At 46.9% G+C, this 15048-nt stretch overlaps 5 protein-coding genes across 10 annotated transcripts; 4 read left to right on the top strand and 1 right to left on the bottom strand.

Moving 5' to 3' along the window:
- The first annotated feature begins 174 nt into the window (after positions 1-174).
- LOC9649421 (uncharacterized methyltransferase At2g41040, chloroplastic) lies at positions 175-6255 on the top strand. 2 transcript variants are annotated; one of them, XM_024660286.1, is made up of 7 exons: positions 175-450; positions 500-640; positions 699-780; positions 831-1024; positions 1103-1214; positions 1270-1356; positions 6197-6255. In XM_024660286.1, exons 1-7 carry the CDS (start codon positions 176-178, stop codon positions 6221-6223), a joined length of 918 nt encoding a protein of 305 aa, XP_024516054.1. In that variant the 5' UTR covers position 175; the 3' UTR covers positions 6224-6255. The 2 variants fall into 2 exon arrangements, with proteins under 2 accessions (XP_024516054.1, XP_002986403.1); XM_002986357.2 differs by lacking the exon at positions 6197-6255 and adding an exon at positions 1407-1559.
- LOC112340935 (protein ZINC INDUCED FACILITATOR-LIKE 1-like) lies at positions 3435-5774 on the top strand. The gene is made up of 16 exons (XM_024660171.1): positions 3435-3636; positions 3692-3732; positions 3783-3843; positions 3889-3991; positions 4060-4216; positions 4266-4328; positions 4386-4435; positions 4493-4568; positions 4617-4771; positions 4819-4889; positions 4959-5044; positions 5105-5215; positions 5263-5307; positions 5368-5456; positions 5516-5559; positions 5623-5774. The coding sequence occupies exons 1-16, from the start codon at positions 3456-3458 to the stop codon at positions 5733-5735; spliced, it is 1446 nt and encodes a 481-aa protein (XP_024515939.1). The 5' UTR covers positions 3435-3455; the 3' UTR covers positions 5736-5774.
- A 1-nt stretch (position 6256) lies between the features above and the next one.
- LOC9649420 (protein ZINC INDUCED FACILITATOR-LIKE 1) lies at positions 6257-9020 on the top strand. Of its 2 annotated transcripts, none has more exons than XM_024660285.1 (17): positions 6257-6432; positions 6507-6701; positions 6760-6800; positions 6850-6910; positions 6966-7068; positions 7139-7295; positions 7352-7414; positions 7476-7525; positions 7576-7651; positions 7700-7855; positions 7907-7994; positions 8050-8135; positions 8193-8303; positions 8360-8404; positions 8469-8557; positions 8624-8667; positions 8772-9020. In XM_024660285.1, exons 1-17 carry the CDS (start codon positions 6291-6293, stop codon positions 8834-8836), a joined length of 1572 nt encoding a protein of 523 aa, XP_024516053.1. In that variant the 5' UTR covers positions 6257-6290; the 3' UTR covers positions 8837-9020. The 2 variants fall into 2 exon arrangements, with proteins under 2 accessions (XP_024516053.1, XP_002986402.2); XM_002986356.2 differs by having other exon boundaries at positions 6261-6432; positions 8724-9020.
- A 990-nt stretch (positions 9021-10010) lies between these two features.
- LOC9649419 (oxidation resistance protein 1) lies at positions 10011-12024 on the bottom strand. 2 transcript variants are annotated; one of them, XM_024660179.1, is made up of 9 exons: positions 11655-12024; positions 11525-11597; positions 11348-11428; positions 11226-11289; positions 11075-11162; positions 10921-11005; positions 10771-10866; positions 10632-10720; positions 10011-10566 (listed from the first exon to the last, which is right to left on the bottom strand). In XM_024660179.1, exons 1-7 carry the CDS (start codon positions 11984-11986, stop codon positions 10843-10845), a joined length of 747 nt encoding a protein of 248 aa, XP_024515947.1. In that variant the 5' UTR covers positions 11987-12024; the 3' UTR covers positions 10011-10566; positions 10632-10720; positions 10771-10842. The 2 variants fall into 2 exon arrangements, with proteins under 2 accessions (XP_024515947.1, XP_024515946.1); XM_024660178.1 differs by having other exon boundaries at positions 10632-10866.
- On the top strand, positions 11981-14894 carry LOC9649418 (pentatricopeptide repeat-containing protein At1g63330). Of its 3 annotated transcripts, XM_024660177.1 has the most exons (6): positions 12038-12062; positions 12116-12770; positions 12824-12863; positions 12915-14473; positions 14530-14581; positions 14640-14894. In XM_024660177.1, exons 2-4 carry the CDS (start codon positions 12184-12186, stop codon positions 14430-14432), a joined length of 2145 nt encoding a protein of 714 aa, XP_024515945.1. In that variant the 5' UTR covers positions 12038-12062; positions 12116-12183; the 3' UTR covers positions 14433-14473; positions 14530-14581; positions 14640-14894. The 3 variants fall into 3 exon arrangements, with proteins under 3 accessions (XP_002986400.2, XP_024515944.1, XP_024515945.1); XM_002986354.2 differs by having other exon boundaries at positions 11981-12770; XM_024660176.1 differs by having other exon boundaries at positions 11981-12770; positions 14527-14581.
- The last annotated feature ends 154 nt before the right edge of the window (positions 14895-15048 follow it).

Below are 15048 nucleotides of genomic sequence, written 5' to 3'. Positions count from 1 at the left end.
GCAAAAGATTTTACAGAATTTCAAAGGTGTTTTTTTATTTGAATTTTGGCGCGAAGTTTAACCTCACGGCCTTCATGTGATTGTACGGTAGCCGGCCTAGGATGTCTTGTCGCTTGATCAAAAGATTTTTGGATTGATTTTCAAGGTCAAAATTTCGCATATTCGCGTGGCGGTGATGGCTATTGCTTTAAGCTCCGTCGGCGCTGGCGCCGTGCGGCGCTGCGAGGATTCCCACTGCGGCGCGCATGGAATTCGATCGAGAAATGGAGCGCGGGTGAGCTGTGCGGTTGGCAAGGTCAGATTTCTTGCCCTAGGTGCTGCGTCGATCGATCAGCTTGAAGGTGGGAATTCAAGTGCCAAAGCTGATGGAGGATTGGGGACGAAGGAGCTGCTAGCTTGTCCGATTTGTTTCGATGCGTTGCTGCGCAAGGGTCCGCCAGGAATCAATCAGTAAGTTCCGGGTAGATTTTGATATCGTGGTTAAAGATTTTGTGGCCAGGTTCGCGATAGCAAAGTCTGGATTTCAATGCTCTACGTGCAAGCGATCGTTTTCGTCTAGAAATGAGTATCTGGATTTAACTGTCACGTCTGGTGCCAAGGACTATGTGGAAGTTCCTCCGACTGGCACTGAGCTTTTCAGGTTTGTTCGTAGAATTTGGATTATGAAAAAAAAAAAGCTAACGTGAAGTTTGGCGTAGAAATCCTCTGGTTTCTTTGATTTATGAGCGGGGCTGGCGACAAAACTTCGAAAGGAGTGGGTTCCCTGGTCCAGATGAAGAGGTTTGGGAAATTATTATACTTGAGAGTGAAGAATGTGTGATGTGTTTCAGCTTAAAATGGCCTTGGAGTATCTTCGACCAGCCTTTGGAGGTGTCATAGTTGATGTGAGCTGTGGGAGTGGTCTTTTCACTCGACGATTGGCAAAATGTGGCTCGTTTGCAGCGGTAATCGCATTAGACTTCTCCGAGAGCATGCTACGGCAATGCGCTGAGTTCGTCAAACAGGACAAATCTCTGAGAACAGCGTACGATTCGAACCACCTGTGGTCTGTCATTCTCTTTGGAAAAATAATTCGTGATTCTTCGTTTTTCTGTGTCGGCAGAGATATCGCCTTGGTTCGAGCGGATGTTATTCGTCTTCCTTTTGCGTCTGGAACCGTTTCTGCTATTCATGCTGGTGCTGCATTGCATTGTTGGCCGTCTCCTTCATCTGCAGTGAGTTTTTAACCGGTAAACACATTTCCTTTGTAAAAGACGTGAAAAATTTCAGGTGGCGGAGATATGTCGAGTTCTGAAACCGGGCGGAGTTTTTGTAGCGACAACGTTCTTGTCGAACTCAATCTTTCCTTTCCTACCTGTAAGTAACGCATAAAGTTCGAAATTCTGGCTTACCTTGACTGCCCGCAGCAACGGAGATCATCGAGTTTGAGATACTGGACCGAAAAAGAACTCGAAGAACTGTGCAAGCTGTGTGGACTAGTCGACTACCAGAAGAAGATCAAAGGAAACTTTATTATGCTCACAGCTCGAAAACAATAAAGTTATTTGGTAAGGCTCGCTTTACGCTGTAGAACAAACCCTGCGTTCCGTCCATTGCAGCTGAAGAAGATGTCAGTTAGCATTGCTAATGGCTTCCGTTACGCTTGAGAGCAAAAAACCGGCCATTGATATTGATGCATTGAAGGAGGCACAGATTAGTCTTGCGGCCGAGCTGCGATCGTGCAGCACTGTCAAGGACTTGACGAGAGCGAAGAAAATTCACCAGGCCATTCTCCGGAACAATCAGCACAGGAAGGACAGGTACCTCAACAATCTGGTCATTGAAACTTACGGCAAGTGTGGGAGCTTGGCCGAAGCGTGCCATGCCTTCGACAGTCCGTTTTGCTCCCCCAACGTTTTCAGCTGGACCATCATGGTCACCGCGTTTGCAGAGAATGGAAAGCTCGAGGAGGCCAAGCGTGCGTTTGACTCAATGCCCGAGAAGAACATCGTGTCATGGAACTCTATCATCGCAGCATTTGCCCGTGAGGGGCGTCTGGAAGTAGCAAAGGGGATGTTTGAAGCGATGCCGGTTCATGACTTGGTTTCGTGGAACTCAATGGTGACGGCCTTTTCAAGAGCAAGGAAGCTTGATTCGACTCGGCTTTTATTCGATTCAATGCCAGAGTGGGATGTGGTGGCTTGTACCGGAATGCTTCATGCATTTGGCGAGGCCGGGGATTTTGCAAATGCGCAGAGGTTGTTTGAAGGAATGGCCGAGTGGAACGCTGCCTCTTGCAATGCTGTTATAGCCGGGCTAACTTCAAATGGGAAGCTGGAGGAGGCTAGAAAAGTTTTTGATACGATGATGTCCGAGGTGGTGGACAATGATCCTCAAAGAGAAACTTTGCTTCCGGAGAGGAACTTGGTCACCTGGAACTCGATGATGGCTGCTTATTCTCAAGCTGGGAAGCTCGAAGAGGCCAAAGTTTTGTTTGATCGGATGCGGTCGAGGAACATCGTCTCGTGGAACTCCATTCTACAGGCTTATGCCCAAGCCGGGTGTATCGAGGAACTGGAACAGGTGTTTGAGCTTATGCCCGAGAGAAACGTCGTCAGCTTTACGTGTCTGCTTCAAGCTTACGCCGACAATGGTGGCCTTCTCCTTCAAGCGAAGAGGCTCTTCGATCGCATGCCGGACAGGAACGTAGTGTCGTGGACGACCATGTTTCAAGCCTATACTCAAAACGGGCATCTCGAGCAGGCGAAGCTGATCTTCAACGCCATGCCAGAACGCAGTGTTGTGTCATGGAACTCTATGGTGGCAACCGAGTGTGCAAGTGGTCATCCGGCAAAAGCCAAGGGAGTGTTTGATGCTATGCCGGAGTGGGACGCTGTGACTTTCACGCTGATGGTTGCGACGTATGCTCACTTCGGGCATGGAGGAGAAGCCATGGGTCTCGTCTGGACAATGAACCTCGAAGGCATGGAACCGGACGAGATAGCTTTCACCAGTATCCTCACCGGCTGCAACCACGGTGGTCTCGTCGAAGAGAGCTTGCTGGTCTTTGTGCTTCTAACTGGAGATCATGGAGTCCCGGCTCGTTTGGAACACTTCAGCTGCGTGATCGATCTCCTCGCGCGAAGTGGTCAGATTGAGAAGGCAAAGGAGCTCGTCCTCTCGTCGTCAGAACTTGAATCGACGTCCGCGTGGGGTGCTATACTAAACGCTTGCAAGATTCACAGGAACTTGAGCCAGGCAAGCTATGCTTCGGACAAGCTCGCCAAGCTGGAACCGAGATGCTCGTCACCTCATGTTCTGCTAGCAAGCGTGATGGGCTCTACGTGAGGGAGCAGCACTGAAAACGGGGTTTTTGAAATCACAGTTGCGATCGGTGACGCAAGCGGTCAGTGCGAGTATCCATAGCTGATTATAAACAGACTCCGCAGTCTTGAAGGAGCTCTCGGAAGGTCAGAATGCTTTCGGCAGCACGTCAAGTCGAAGAGCAAGAGCAGGCGGCGGTGCCTCTGCTGGGTTCCAAGAAAGGAGCAGGGTATCCAGGTTGCCCCGGCTGCAAGGCTGCGCATCTCCGAAGGAAAAATGCGCCGGTGCCATACAAGCTACTTGGCTTTCTGGGAGTTGTTACCCTCGCCAACTGTAAGTCGTTGGTAGATGCCCTCTTTTTTCTAGTCTCCCAATCTTGTTTCTGCAGGTCTGCCAATCTCGGTTCTGTACCCGTTTGTGTATTTCATGGTAGTGTCTCGAGATGTTACGTTGCTTGTTTTTATTCGCTTTAATGACAGGTGAAAGACTTTCACGTCGCGAAATCGGATGAAGACATTGGATATTATGCTGGCTGGCTTGGTGAGCGTGACGCTTCTCTAGATCACTCACTAGTTTTCTTTCCAGGCTCGTCGTTTATGGCTGGAAGAGCTGTGACTGGACTTTTCTGGGGGAGGATTGCAGACAAGTATGGTCGAAAGTCTGCTATGTATCTTGGTATTACTTCAGTGTATGTATATCTATTGCCTCTCGAGTTCATGATTAATCCTGATTGCGTGTGTGTTTTTTTTCTTGTAGATTGGTGTTCAACACCCTGTTCGGAATGAGTACTAATTTCGCAATGGCTCTGGTGACCCGTTTTATCCTTGGGAGCTTCAACGGGATTCTCGGAGTGGTGAAAGCTTATGCTTCTGAGATTTGCAGTGAGGAGCATCAGGCAGTTAGTATGTCAACGGTGAGACTTTAAGGTTTGCATTTACTCTGTCAACTAGAACGATATTCAGGTTGGGACCACCTGGGGATTGGGATTGATTGTTGGCCCATCGCTGGGGGGATTCTTAGCTCAGGTTAGTGGAATTTGTTACCAAGAAGCTAGGCTTATTTTTTGTTCTTTGTTTTTCCAGCCAGCTGAGAAGTTTCCAAACTTTTTCACAAGGGGAAGCATTTTTGCAAGGTAATGATTAGAAATTTAATAAGTTGGCACGACATTGTTGTTGATTCTTTTTCTCAGATTTCCATATCTCCTACAGGCACTTTGCGTTTCCGCTTTTGCTCTAGTTGCGCTTTTTGTGATCCCTGCGCTTCCGGTAAGCTAGCAATTGCGATCAACGTTGTTGTCAATAACCATTCCATAGGAAACGTTGCACAAACACCACAACACAGTGAAGGACGAGGAGTCATCGGTTGAGAGAAGCGAGGAGGAAGACCAGTCCATTTGGACAAATTGGCCTCTGATGGCGTCCACAGTTGTCTACTGCCTGTGGTCTCTTCATAACATTGCTACGCCGAGGTATGCAACACTGTTTGATTTTCTAGTGAAACATCCTGTGTTTACAGATTTTTTCGCTATGGTCTGTCAGCCCACGGGCAGACGGCGGCCTTGGGTTCACAAGTTCTGATGTTGGTGCAGTACTAGGAGTATCTGGTGAGTCACAGGATTTCTAGTGTTGCTAATCACGAATACTAAATGCTTGTAGGATTCGCCATGCTTGTGACACAGACTTTGCTGTTTCCGGTCGTTGCTAGATTGATTGGTGCAATCAGATCTTGTCGCTATGCAGCAGTAAGTTTCTCTTCTGTTTTTTTTTTCTTTCTTAAACGCAACAAACGTGTGTTTTGCCAGCTTATTACTGTTCCACTGCTAATTTCGTACCCTTTCTTCAATAAAATTCACAACAGTACCTGGACACATATAATAGTTTTCTCGGCTTCCATTTTGAAATTCGTCCTCTCGGTAAGATCCTGTAATCTTATGGATTTAAGTGATTTGGAGCTGTACAGGTCGCAGCATTCACCGGTTCTTTCATGCTCACTAACAACACAGTGGTACGCAATTCATGAACCGGTTTTTCTTCCTCTGAATCTTTCTTTTACGTTGTTTTGCAGAAGCAACGCCAGAGGGGCGCTGCTAACGGATTTTCCGTGAGCGTCGTTTCGGTTTTTAAAGCAATAGGACCAGCAGCCGGAGGCATTGTGTAAGTCTTTCTTGAAGTGTTTTAGGCGGTAATGTTTTCGAGTGATTGAATTATGACAGTTTTGCGTGGGCTCAAACGAGACAAGACGCGTGGTTTCTACCTGGTGCGTTAAGCTACCTTGCATTTGTCCTGTTTTGTTGATTCGAGAAGCTTAGTTTTGTTTCAGGCGACCATTTGGTGTTTTTCTTCCTCATCGTGTTCGCGTTTCTCACATTTATCTGTACGTTCGAGCCGTTCTTGCCTCGATCCGCAGATAAACTTATGGAAGAAGACACTTGATATCCTCATTGGCAATATCGATTCTCATGTTTAAAACAAGACTCTGCACAGACTCGCGTAGAGAAAACAATGTCATGATACATGACTCCTCAGAAGCGGTCGAAAAAGAAGATATGAAGCAAGGGAAGTGCGTTGATTGCGGAGAGAGATGGAGTCGAGGTTTGCCCGACTCGGAAGAGCAAACAGCCAGCGAAGGGAAAGGCGTCCGTGGATTGTTTGCGCGAGACTGCCGATGGAGCGATGCTCCGTTTCGACATGGAGGAGGTTGACGACAACCATTGGCCGTTTCCTTCAGCCCCTGTGAGTCTTTAAGCTGGAAACACATTTCCTTTTGTACAAAACGTGAAATGTTTCAGGTGGCAAGGCGGAGTTTTTGTAGCGACAACGTTCTTGTCGAGCTCAATCTTGTCTTTCCTACCTGTAAGCAAGTAACCCATAAAGTTAAAAATTCTGGCTTGCAGCAACGGAGATCATCGAGCTTGAGATAATCGACGTCCGCGTGGGGTGCTATACTAAACGCTTGCAAGATTCACAGGAACTTGAGCGAGGCAAGCTATGCTTTGGACAAGCTCGCCTTTGCTGGAACCCACCTCATGTTCTGCTAGCAAGCGGGATGGGCTCTACATGAGTCATTTCGAAGAGAGCTGGTTTTACGGACTGAAAACGGGAATCAGTGTTGTGATAGGTGACGCAACCGGTAAGTAGCTTCCAAGTTATTTCATTGCTTGTCTATAGCTGACTATAAATACAGCTCTGCTGTCATGTTTGTAGGAGTTCAGAAGGGGAGGATGACTTCGGCTGCACGTCAAGCCGAAGTGCAAGAGCAGGTGGTGCCGCTGCTGGTTTCCAAGGATGGAGGAGGCCATCCAGATTGCCCCGGCTGCAAGGCTGCGCATCTCCAACGGCAAAATGCGCCGGTGCCATACAAGCTGCTGGGCTTTCTGGGAATTGTTATCCTCGGCAACTGTAAGTGGCTGAGGTAGATGCCCTCTTTTTTCCTAGTCTCTCAATTTTGTTTCTGCAGGTCTGCCAATCTCGGTTTTGTACCCGTTTGTGTATTTCATGGTAGTGTCTCGAGATGTTACTGTGCTTGTTTTCATTCTCTTTATGACAGGTGAAAGACTTTCACGTCGCGAAATCGGATGAAGACATTGGATATTATGCTGGCTGGCTTGGTGAGCGTGACGCTTCTCTAGATCATTTCCGTTTGCTCACTAGTTTTGTTTCCAGGCTCTTCGTTTATGGCTGGAAGAGCTGTGACTGGACTTGTCTGGGGGAGGATTGCAGACAAGTATGGTCGAAAGTCTGCTATGTATCTTGGCATCACTTCAGTGTATGTATATCTATTGCCTCTCGAGTTCGTGATCAATCCTGATTGTGTGTTTGTGTGTTTTTTCTTGTAGACTGGTGTTCAACACCCTCTTCGGATTGAGTACTAATTTCGCAATGGCTCTGGCAACCCGTTTTATTCTTGGGAGCTTCAATGGGGTTCTCGGAGTGGTGAAAGCTTATGCTTCTGAGATTTGCAGCGAGGAGCATCAGGCTGTTGGTATGTCGACGGTGAGGCTTTTAAGTTTGCATTTACACTCTGTCAACCAAAACGAGAGTTCGTTCAGGTTGGGACCGCTTGGGGATTGGGATTGATTATTGGCCCATCGTTGGGGGGATTCTTGGCTCAGGTTTATGGAATTTATTGCCAAGAATCTGCGCTTACATTTTGTTTTTTTTTGGTCATTTCAGCCAGCTGAGAAATTTCCGAATGTCTTCACAAAGGGCAGCATTTTTGCAAGGTAATGATGATCATTTGGCGCAGAATTCTTTTTGATTTTTTTTCTCTCAGATTTCCATATCTCCTGCAAGCACTTTGCGTTTCCGCTATTGCTGTAGTTGCGCTTTTTGTGATCCCTGCGCTTCCGGTAAGCTCGCAATTGCGATGAGCATTGTTGTCAATAACCATTCCATAGGAAACGTTGCACAAACATCACAACACGGTGAAGGACGAGGAGTCCTCAGTTGATAAGTCACAAGAGGAGGACCAGTCCATTTGGACAAACTGGCCTTTGATGGCGTCCACAGCTGTCTACTGCTTCTGGTCTCTTCATGATATTGCTTATACAGAGGTATGCAACCCGGTTTTATTTTTCTAGTGACTCAACCTGTTTGTTTTACAGACTTTCTCGCTATGGTCTGTCAGCCCACGCGCATACGGCGGCCTTGGGTTCACAAGCTCTAATGTTGGTGCAGTTCTAGGAGTGTCTGGTGAGTCTCTTACGATTTCTAGTGGTACTAATCACAAAATACTTGATACTTGTAGGATTCGCCATGCTTGTGGCGCAGTCTTTGTTGTTTCCTGTTGTTGCTAGATTGATTGGAGCAATCCGATCTTGTCGCTATGCAGCAGTAAGTTTCCGTTCTTATTTCTTTCTTTGTTCTTTCTAAACGCAAGTGTTTTGCCAGCTTATTACTATTCCGCTGCTAGTTTTGTACCCTTTCTTCAATAAAATTCACAACAGTACCTGGACACATTTAATAGTTTTCTCGGCTTCGATTATGAAATACGTCCTCACGGTAAGATATTGTAATCTTGATTGTCGAATGAAGTTGAGAGATTTGGAGCTGTACAGGTCGCAGCAATGACCGGCTCTTTCATGCTCATTAACAATACGGTGGTACGCTATTCACGAACCAGTTTTTCTTCCTCTAGTAACTCTACGTGCTGCTGTTGTTTTACAGAAGCAACGCCAAAGGGGCGCTGCTAATGGATTCTCCGTGAGCGTCGTTTCAGTTTTTAAAGCAATAGGACCAGCAGCCGGAGGGATTGTGTAAGTTTTTCTCGAACTTTTCAGGCAAACCAGTGGTAATGTTAACGAGTGACTGAATGGTGGCAGTTTTGCGTGGGCTCAAACGAGACAAGACGCGTGGTTTCTACCTGGTTCGTTAAGCTTTTCCTTGCATTTGTCTAGTTTTGTTGATTCGAGAAGCTTTCAGGTGACCATTTGGTGTTTTTCTTCCTCAACGTGTTCGCGTTCCTCACAGTAATCTCTACGTTCGAGCCGTTCTTGCCTCGATCCGCAGACAAACTTATGGAGGAAGACATTTGAGAAGCACATTGCACCTTCTGTGGACTCTAATCGATTCTCCCTTAAAGACAAAAGCGAGCATGACTTTGCAGAATGACCAAAAACACAGAAGCGCGGAAGTCAAAAGCTTCTTGTTGTATATGATTAATTTTTTTCCTCATATAAATGAATAAGCAATCAATGATTGTGCAAGGAAATTTGGTGAGAATGCATACAAGGTTGCTTCTTTGGTTTGTTTTCCAAGCACTGCTTTTTACTATTTATGTGAAAGCGCAAATTATTGAGGTAGTATTTCTAAATTCTGTTTCAAGATGTTTTTTATTTTAATATGTCTTTGGCTTTGGAATTTTTAGCTTCATTCACCTGTACAGAAAACCCACAACAACTCAACAAAATTTGAGGTTTAAAGGATAAACTTTTGAGATAGATTGCCTCTAAAATGTATATTAAACAGCAAGCAGGTGTTACAGCTGAGGGAAAATTCTTGGGTGCCAAGGCTACACTGAATGTATGGCTGCCAGTGGTAGAAGGTTCCAAAGAATACAGTGCATCTTTCATCTCTCTCTTCTCAAACAACAATACTAAAGTCATAGAAGCTGGAGTGCATGTAAGCATTCTTTTCTTCTTATACTTATTGTTATTAGTTTGACAATCTGATTTTTGTTCCAGGTGTATCCAGCACTTTACAAAGAAGTGAATCAAAGCCTTAGAATTTTCACATACTGGACTGTGAGTGAGTCAAGAGACTCTTCGTGAAGAGAGCTAATTTCAAATCCACACAGGTTGATGGATTCCACAAAACTGGCTGCTACAATCAGGAGTGCAAGGGTTTTGTGAAGACCAACAAACAAGTGACACTGGGTGCTTCTTTGCCACCACCATTTTCCTCAATAAATGGAGATCAATATATAGTGGACGTGTCCATTGCCAAGGTAACAAAACCTGTTTTACAGTTTCAAAGCTACCAACTAGCTTACATTTTTTTTTTCTCAGGAAAAAAAAAGTGGGAAATGGTGGCTCACATTTGCAGATATTGTGATAGGTTACTGGCCTGCTGACATGCTGGAAGACTTTGCAAGTGTGGTCCAGTGGGGTGGAGAAGTGATGAACACTAGGCCTTCAAACAGACACACCAGAACACAAATGGGAAGTGGAAACTTTGCAGAGTCTGGGGCTTCCTGGGCCAGTTCCATCATTGATCTTAAAGTTCTAACTCAATTCAACCACAGTGTGGAGCCTGCTAAGCTTTCCACTTATGCTACACATCCAGAGTGTTACAATTCTCTCCTGACTGAAGGAGGAGTGTTCTATGGAGGACCAGGATTAAGTGCCTTCTGCAAGTAGCTTTCTTTAGAGAAAAGCAGAATAAGTAGAAAGCTTTTGATCTTGGTGGCAAAAACTTTATCAACCAAATTTCCCCTCTTCCTTGTCTTTGAATCATTTCATTTCGTTGCTTCGACTTCTTGTCTTGATTCCCGCAGGAAAACGGAGTCCAGGACTATTGCAAAGCGAAAGATCACTTGATCCAGATCTGTCTGCCAGAAAGACTCCACGAACACTGCTGGAAGCTGATTACACCATCCGAAGTTCTACTGCATTACCGAACTTGCCTCTATAGTCCTGGCCTTGGCGTGTCCAGCCAACTCGACGGCTCGGACGGAGAGAATTGTCGTGTTTCGGGGAACTCAAAAGATTGCCCTTGCCACTACTCATTTCCAGAAAAACGGCACCCTTCACTTCATTGTGGCCACCTGAAGTTGATATGAAGTCATCCAGCGGGTGAGAAAGTTTCAGCAGTGTTGACTATATAGGTTACCTGGTGCAAGTAGACAACTTAAGATTTCCTTTCTTGAGCTGGAAAAATTGGAGCTATAAATTTCGCAGTTGACCAAGTACAGAATTATTCTGAAAGAGACATTGTCAGAAGAAAGCCAGGAACTCATTTCCTTGCTTGCCTAGTCAATGGTCATCTGTGCTCCGCTTGAGTACATATCATCTGGAATATCCCGTTCTAGGAACTAGAGCACTCAATTGCGTTGGAAACCCCAAAGCTGCAGTACAAGAACTGATTATGAGAACGAAGCTACGCGACAGAGTACACAAACCTCAACGTCTTTCAGTTTGAACTCGTCGGCGAATGCCAAACATGTATTGCCGAAAGTTTGAGATTCGCCACTGGAGCCATTCTGCCTGAAAGAAACAGCACCGACCGAGTGAGCAAAATTGCATGGCACACTTATCCACACAAGGAACGCTTACAAATCATTGTCCAGGTAGAGTGCAAAGTGACCACCACCACCTAAAGCCAGCGCCTCGTTGGTACAGAGAACATAGTATCGATTGGCACCTATCACACTAACGTCTGAGATTTGGAAAAGAATGAAACGTATAGAAAGGAAACATCACTTGCCTGTTGAGTGGAACACTTGTGGAGCCCCCGAAACAGTAGTGAAAACGAACGTGTTCGCATCCCCCTGGAAAACCATCCAGGATCAAACACGTTGGAGACACATATCGGCTATAAAGACAAACCTGGTACTTTTTCGTTGTGCTTGGATTCAATGGTGCAGACAAAAGAGCTCCAAAAACAGTCCCTTTAGTGTCTGCCACAGCCTGAAGAATCGAAAACGATGTCAAAGAAAAGTTGCTTGATCATCACTAACAACTAGAAGGGGCTTGGCTATGAAAATTAAATGATTCTCTTCTTACCAATAAGCAGTGGCCAATCACAGTGGAGCTCTTGCGGTACAGTGTAAGCAACGAAATTCCATCTCTCCAAGTGCTGAGCTGATCCAAGGCATGGAAATCGTGGGCAGCAGCGATGGATCGACCACATTACCTGTAGAGGAGAAGCCAATGCCGATGCCGAGCTAGCGTAGGCAGCGCGGAATGTAGCACGGATTGGAGCTCTTGTGAGATCAGGGACGACGACTGTGACATCAATGGAAGGATAATCTGCTCCTGCTGCTCGTCGCGATCAAGATCGCGCGGCTCTCTACCGGAAGACGATGCCAAACCCTTGTCTCGATCCAAAACAACGCCTTCCTCGCGGCGATCGCCGCTCAATCCAGCAACGGGACTGAAGCACGCGAAGATGGAGAAGAGATTCGCGAAAATCCCGCGGTGGCGCTTGCGTCGTCGAGCCGCATTGCCGTGTCCTACCTCGCCCATCCTCAAGAACCCTAAAATAAAGAGGAAGCGCTAGTTCTTCTATGAGGCATGGCGATCTCTCCAAGCGCGCGTTAAGGTATGCTCTTCGTCGAGGCTATGGCTTCTCCACGGCAGCCTTGGAGAATGCAGGGATCACAGACAGCGATGTCCAGCTCCTCTTGCGCGTTCACGGCAAGGCGCTGCTCCGCAAGAGCGCCATGGATTTCAATCCCCCTCTGGTCGCCAAGAGATCTCCGAAGGTTTCCTTGCAGTCTGTGCTAGATTTTCGAGAGGATCAAGCGCTCCAGCAGCAGCAGCAGCACAGGATCGAGCCAGGCGCACAGGCGAAGGGAAAATCTGAGGAGTCGAAAGGAATGGATTTGGCTATTTTTTTGGGAAGTCTCAAGCCCCTCCAGGGCGATACGTCCTTGAAGAAATCGGCGAGGTGGGAGAAGATGAAAGAGAAGGTGGCTCGGCGCAGACCTCCAGTGGTGGTGGTGGAAGAAAAAAATCTGGTTCCACCACCTCTCGAGCTAGAACAAGAGGTGCAAGTCTTTCCGAAAGCTCCGGAAGTTCTTGAAGCTACTGCTGCTACTTCCGCAGTTGTGAACAACCGGATTGATCTCGAGGTGCCGAGCTTGGAATTTGGAAACGAATTCTTCCAGATGGAGGAGACGAAGATCGAATCAAGTCGCTCAAAGATCTCGGTGTTCCTGGAGCGACTCAAGCGAGAGAAGGCGCTGGCTTTGGTTTCTTCGAATGCCAAGGCTGAGGAAGAATCCTTGGTAGAGAGTCCGACAAGAAGGTAGGAACTCAAGCTTCTCGTTTTCTATTGTTTCTAAAGTTTTATGTTCGCAGGGTCTGGACTGGAGGAACACAAGCTAATCTGATCGACCAGGTTGGTTGTTTTTACGCATTTGATTCGCGCTTATAACTCTGAAACTTACAGGAAGTTTTCACCGCTATGCAAGCTCTGGACTCGGCTAACGATATCCACGGTTCGAACATTAGTGGTGGAACTCTCAAAGTTTTGATACGAAGCTTCAGTAATCTGGATGTCATCGAAGGCTCGATCAAAGTTCTCCAGGCAACGAAGGACTTTGGCTTTCTGCCATCGACGACAACGCACAGTCTACTCGTCTGCCTGCTGCTAAAGTCTGGAGAACAAGAGAGAGCCAAGAAGATGCTGGGAGAGTTTCTCTTGGAAGGTTCAAAGCCATCAGCAGGGATCTTTTTTACACTGATCGACGCGTTTGAAAGAGTGGGAAATCTCTCGGCCGTGCATATACTCTTCCTCGGAATGCTCCAAAGCATGGTTCGTGTGAACGCGGACACGACAGAGAAGTTTTTCAGCATTCTTCTAAGGGCAGGGATGGCCGAGCAAACTTACACACTGTTCCAAGAGTACCCGATCACAGGCTCGGACATTAGAGTGGAGACCGGGAATTTTCTCATGGACTGCCTTGGGAAGGCCGGAAAACACAAGTGGTCCGCGAGGATACTGTCACGCATGAGAAGATATCGTATCTCCAACGTCAGCTCCTACAACATCATGATCAAGAACTTGGTCAAGGACTCGGAGCTGACAAAGTCTCTCAAGGTTTTTCACATGTTCGAAACCGATCAGCTATCACCGGACGTGGGAACTTATCACTACATAGTCTCGGGTCTGTGCAAAGCCAACAAGACGAAGATGGCGGCCATGTACTTCGAGGGAATGAAGAAGCTGGGGCTCTTACCGGACACCATGACTTACTCGACCATGATCGACTGCTACGGAAGAGCCGGCAAAGTCAACAGAGCTTTGCAGCTGTTTGAAGAGATGAAGCGGAAAAATGTCCGTCTCGACACCCGCGTCTTCAACTCGTTGCTCCGAGCGGTCGGGACGTCATACAAGCCATCGCTGGTTTACAACATCTTTCGGGAGATGCAGTACTTTGGCCACGTCCCGGACATATGGAGCTACAATCTCCTCTTCTATGGGCTGGCCAGGCGGGGACGAAGGAAAAGGCTTCGCAAAGTTTACCGGGAGATGAAAAGAGATGGGCTCAAGCCGGACATCTACACCTACACAGCGATCATACTTTGCCTTGGCAACGCCGGAAGAACCAAGTCGGCTTACAACTTCATGCAAGGCTTGCTCAGGAAAGGAGTGGAAGTTAACGTAAAGACCTGGAACGCGCTGCTGCGAGGACTCACAAAGGAGGACGTGATCGAAGTGGCGTTTTCGGTCTACAACGACATGAAGGCTCGGGGATTTAAGCCTGACAACACCACTTACAGCCTTCTCCTCGAGAACAGCATCGCATTGAGGGACGCGAAGAAGGTGTATCGGATCCAGAGGGACTTCAGGGACTCCCGGCTGGAGCCTGACGCTCCAATGCAGAAGATATTGCAGCGCTCCATCAGGTACATGAGCAAAGACAGGCGGACTCCTTTCGATCCACAGGTCCTACTTAAGTCCTGAAAAAGGCCAGAATGGTGGTCAGTCTTCGATCTTCCTCACAGGTTCTTCTTTTCCTTCGCTTGTTTTTTCCTTCGCTGACTTTGTCACTGCACAGCAGATCCAAATGTCGAAATCCTCGAAAAAGAAGCAAAAAGAAAACCAAAAATCTGGTACGTTTCTTTTGTCAGGATTAAGAGGTCTCTTCAAGTTTGAAGTTCTAAGTTCCAGGTGCTGCTGCTATGATCCGGCACGAATTACAGTGTTCCACTTAAACAGCGAGGCTTCCCTGATTCACAGCGCAGCATTATGACACACGACGCGGCGACAGACGAACAAACGATGAAGCAGAAGAAAGACGACATTGATTGGCCTCCTCCTGCTCGCACCTTTTCTTCTTCCAGTGGGAGATGATGCTTACAGGTACCAAAAAATCGCTCTCTTTTTTTCGCTCTCATTGCTCAAGCCAAACTTTTTTTCCCACCACCACCGCCTATAAACTCTAAAGTGTGTTTGGTGTGATAGAGAGAAGCTTTTAGATTATTGTCCTTGATCGCGACCATCATCCAGGCTCTGTGAAAAAACAAAGAGAAAGGCTCGCCAACGCCATAGCCAGAAAGCTGTCACGCACATACACACA

Source organism: Selaginella moellendorffii, unplaced genomic scaffold (genome assembly GCF_000143415.4).
Source record: "Selaginella moellendorffii unplaced genomic scaffold, v1.0 SELMOscaffold_73, whole genome shotgun sequence".
NCBI lineage: Eukaryota > Viridiplantae > Streptophyta > Lycopodiopsida > Selaginellales > Selaginellaceae > Selaginella > Selaginella moellendorffii.
This window is presented reverse-complemented; position numbering and strand designations above follow the sequence as displayed.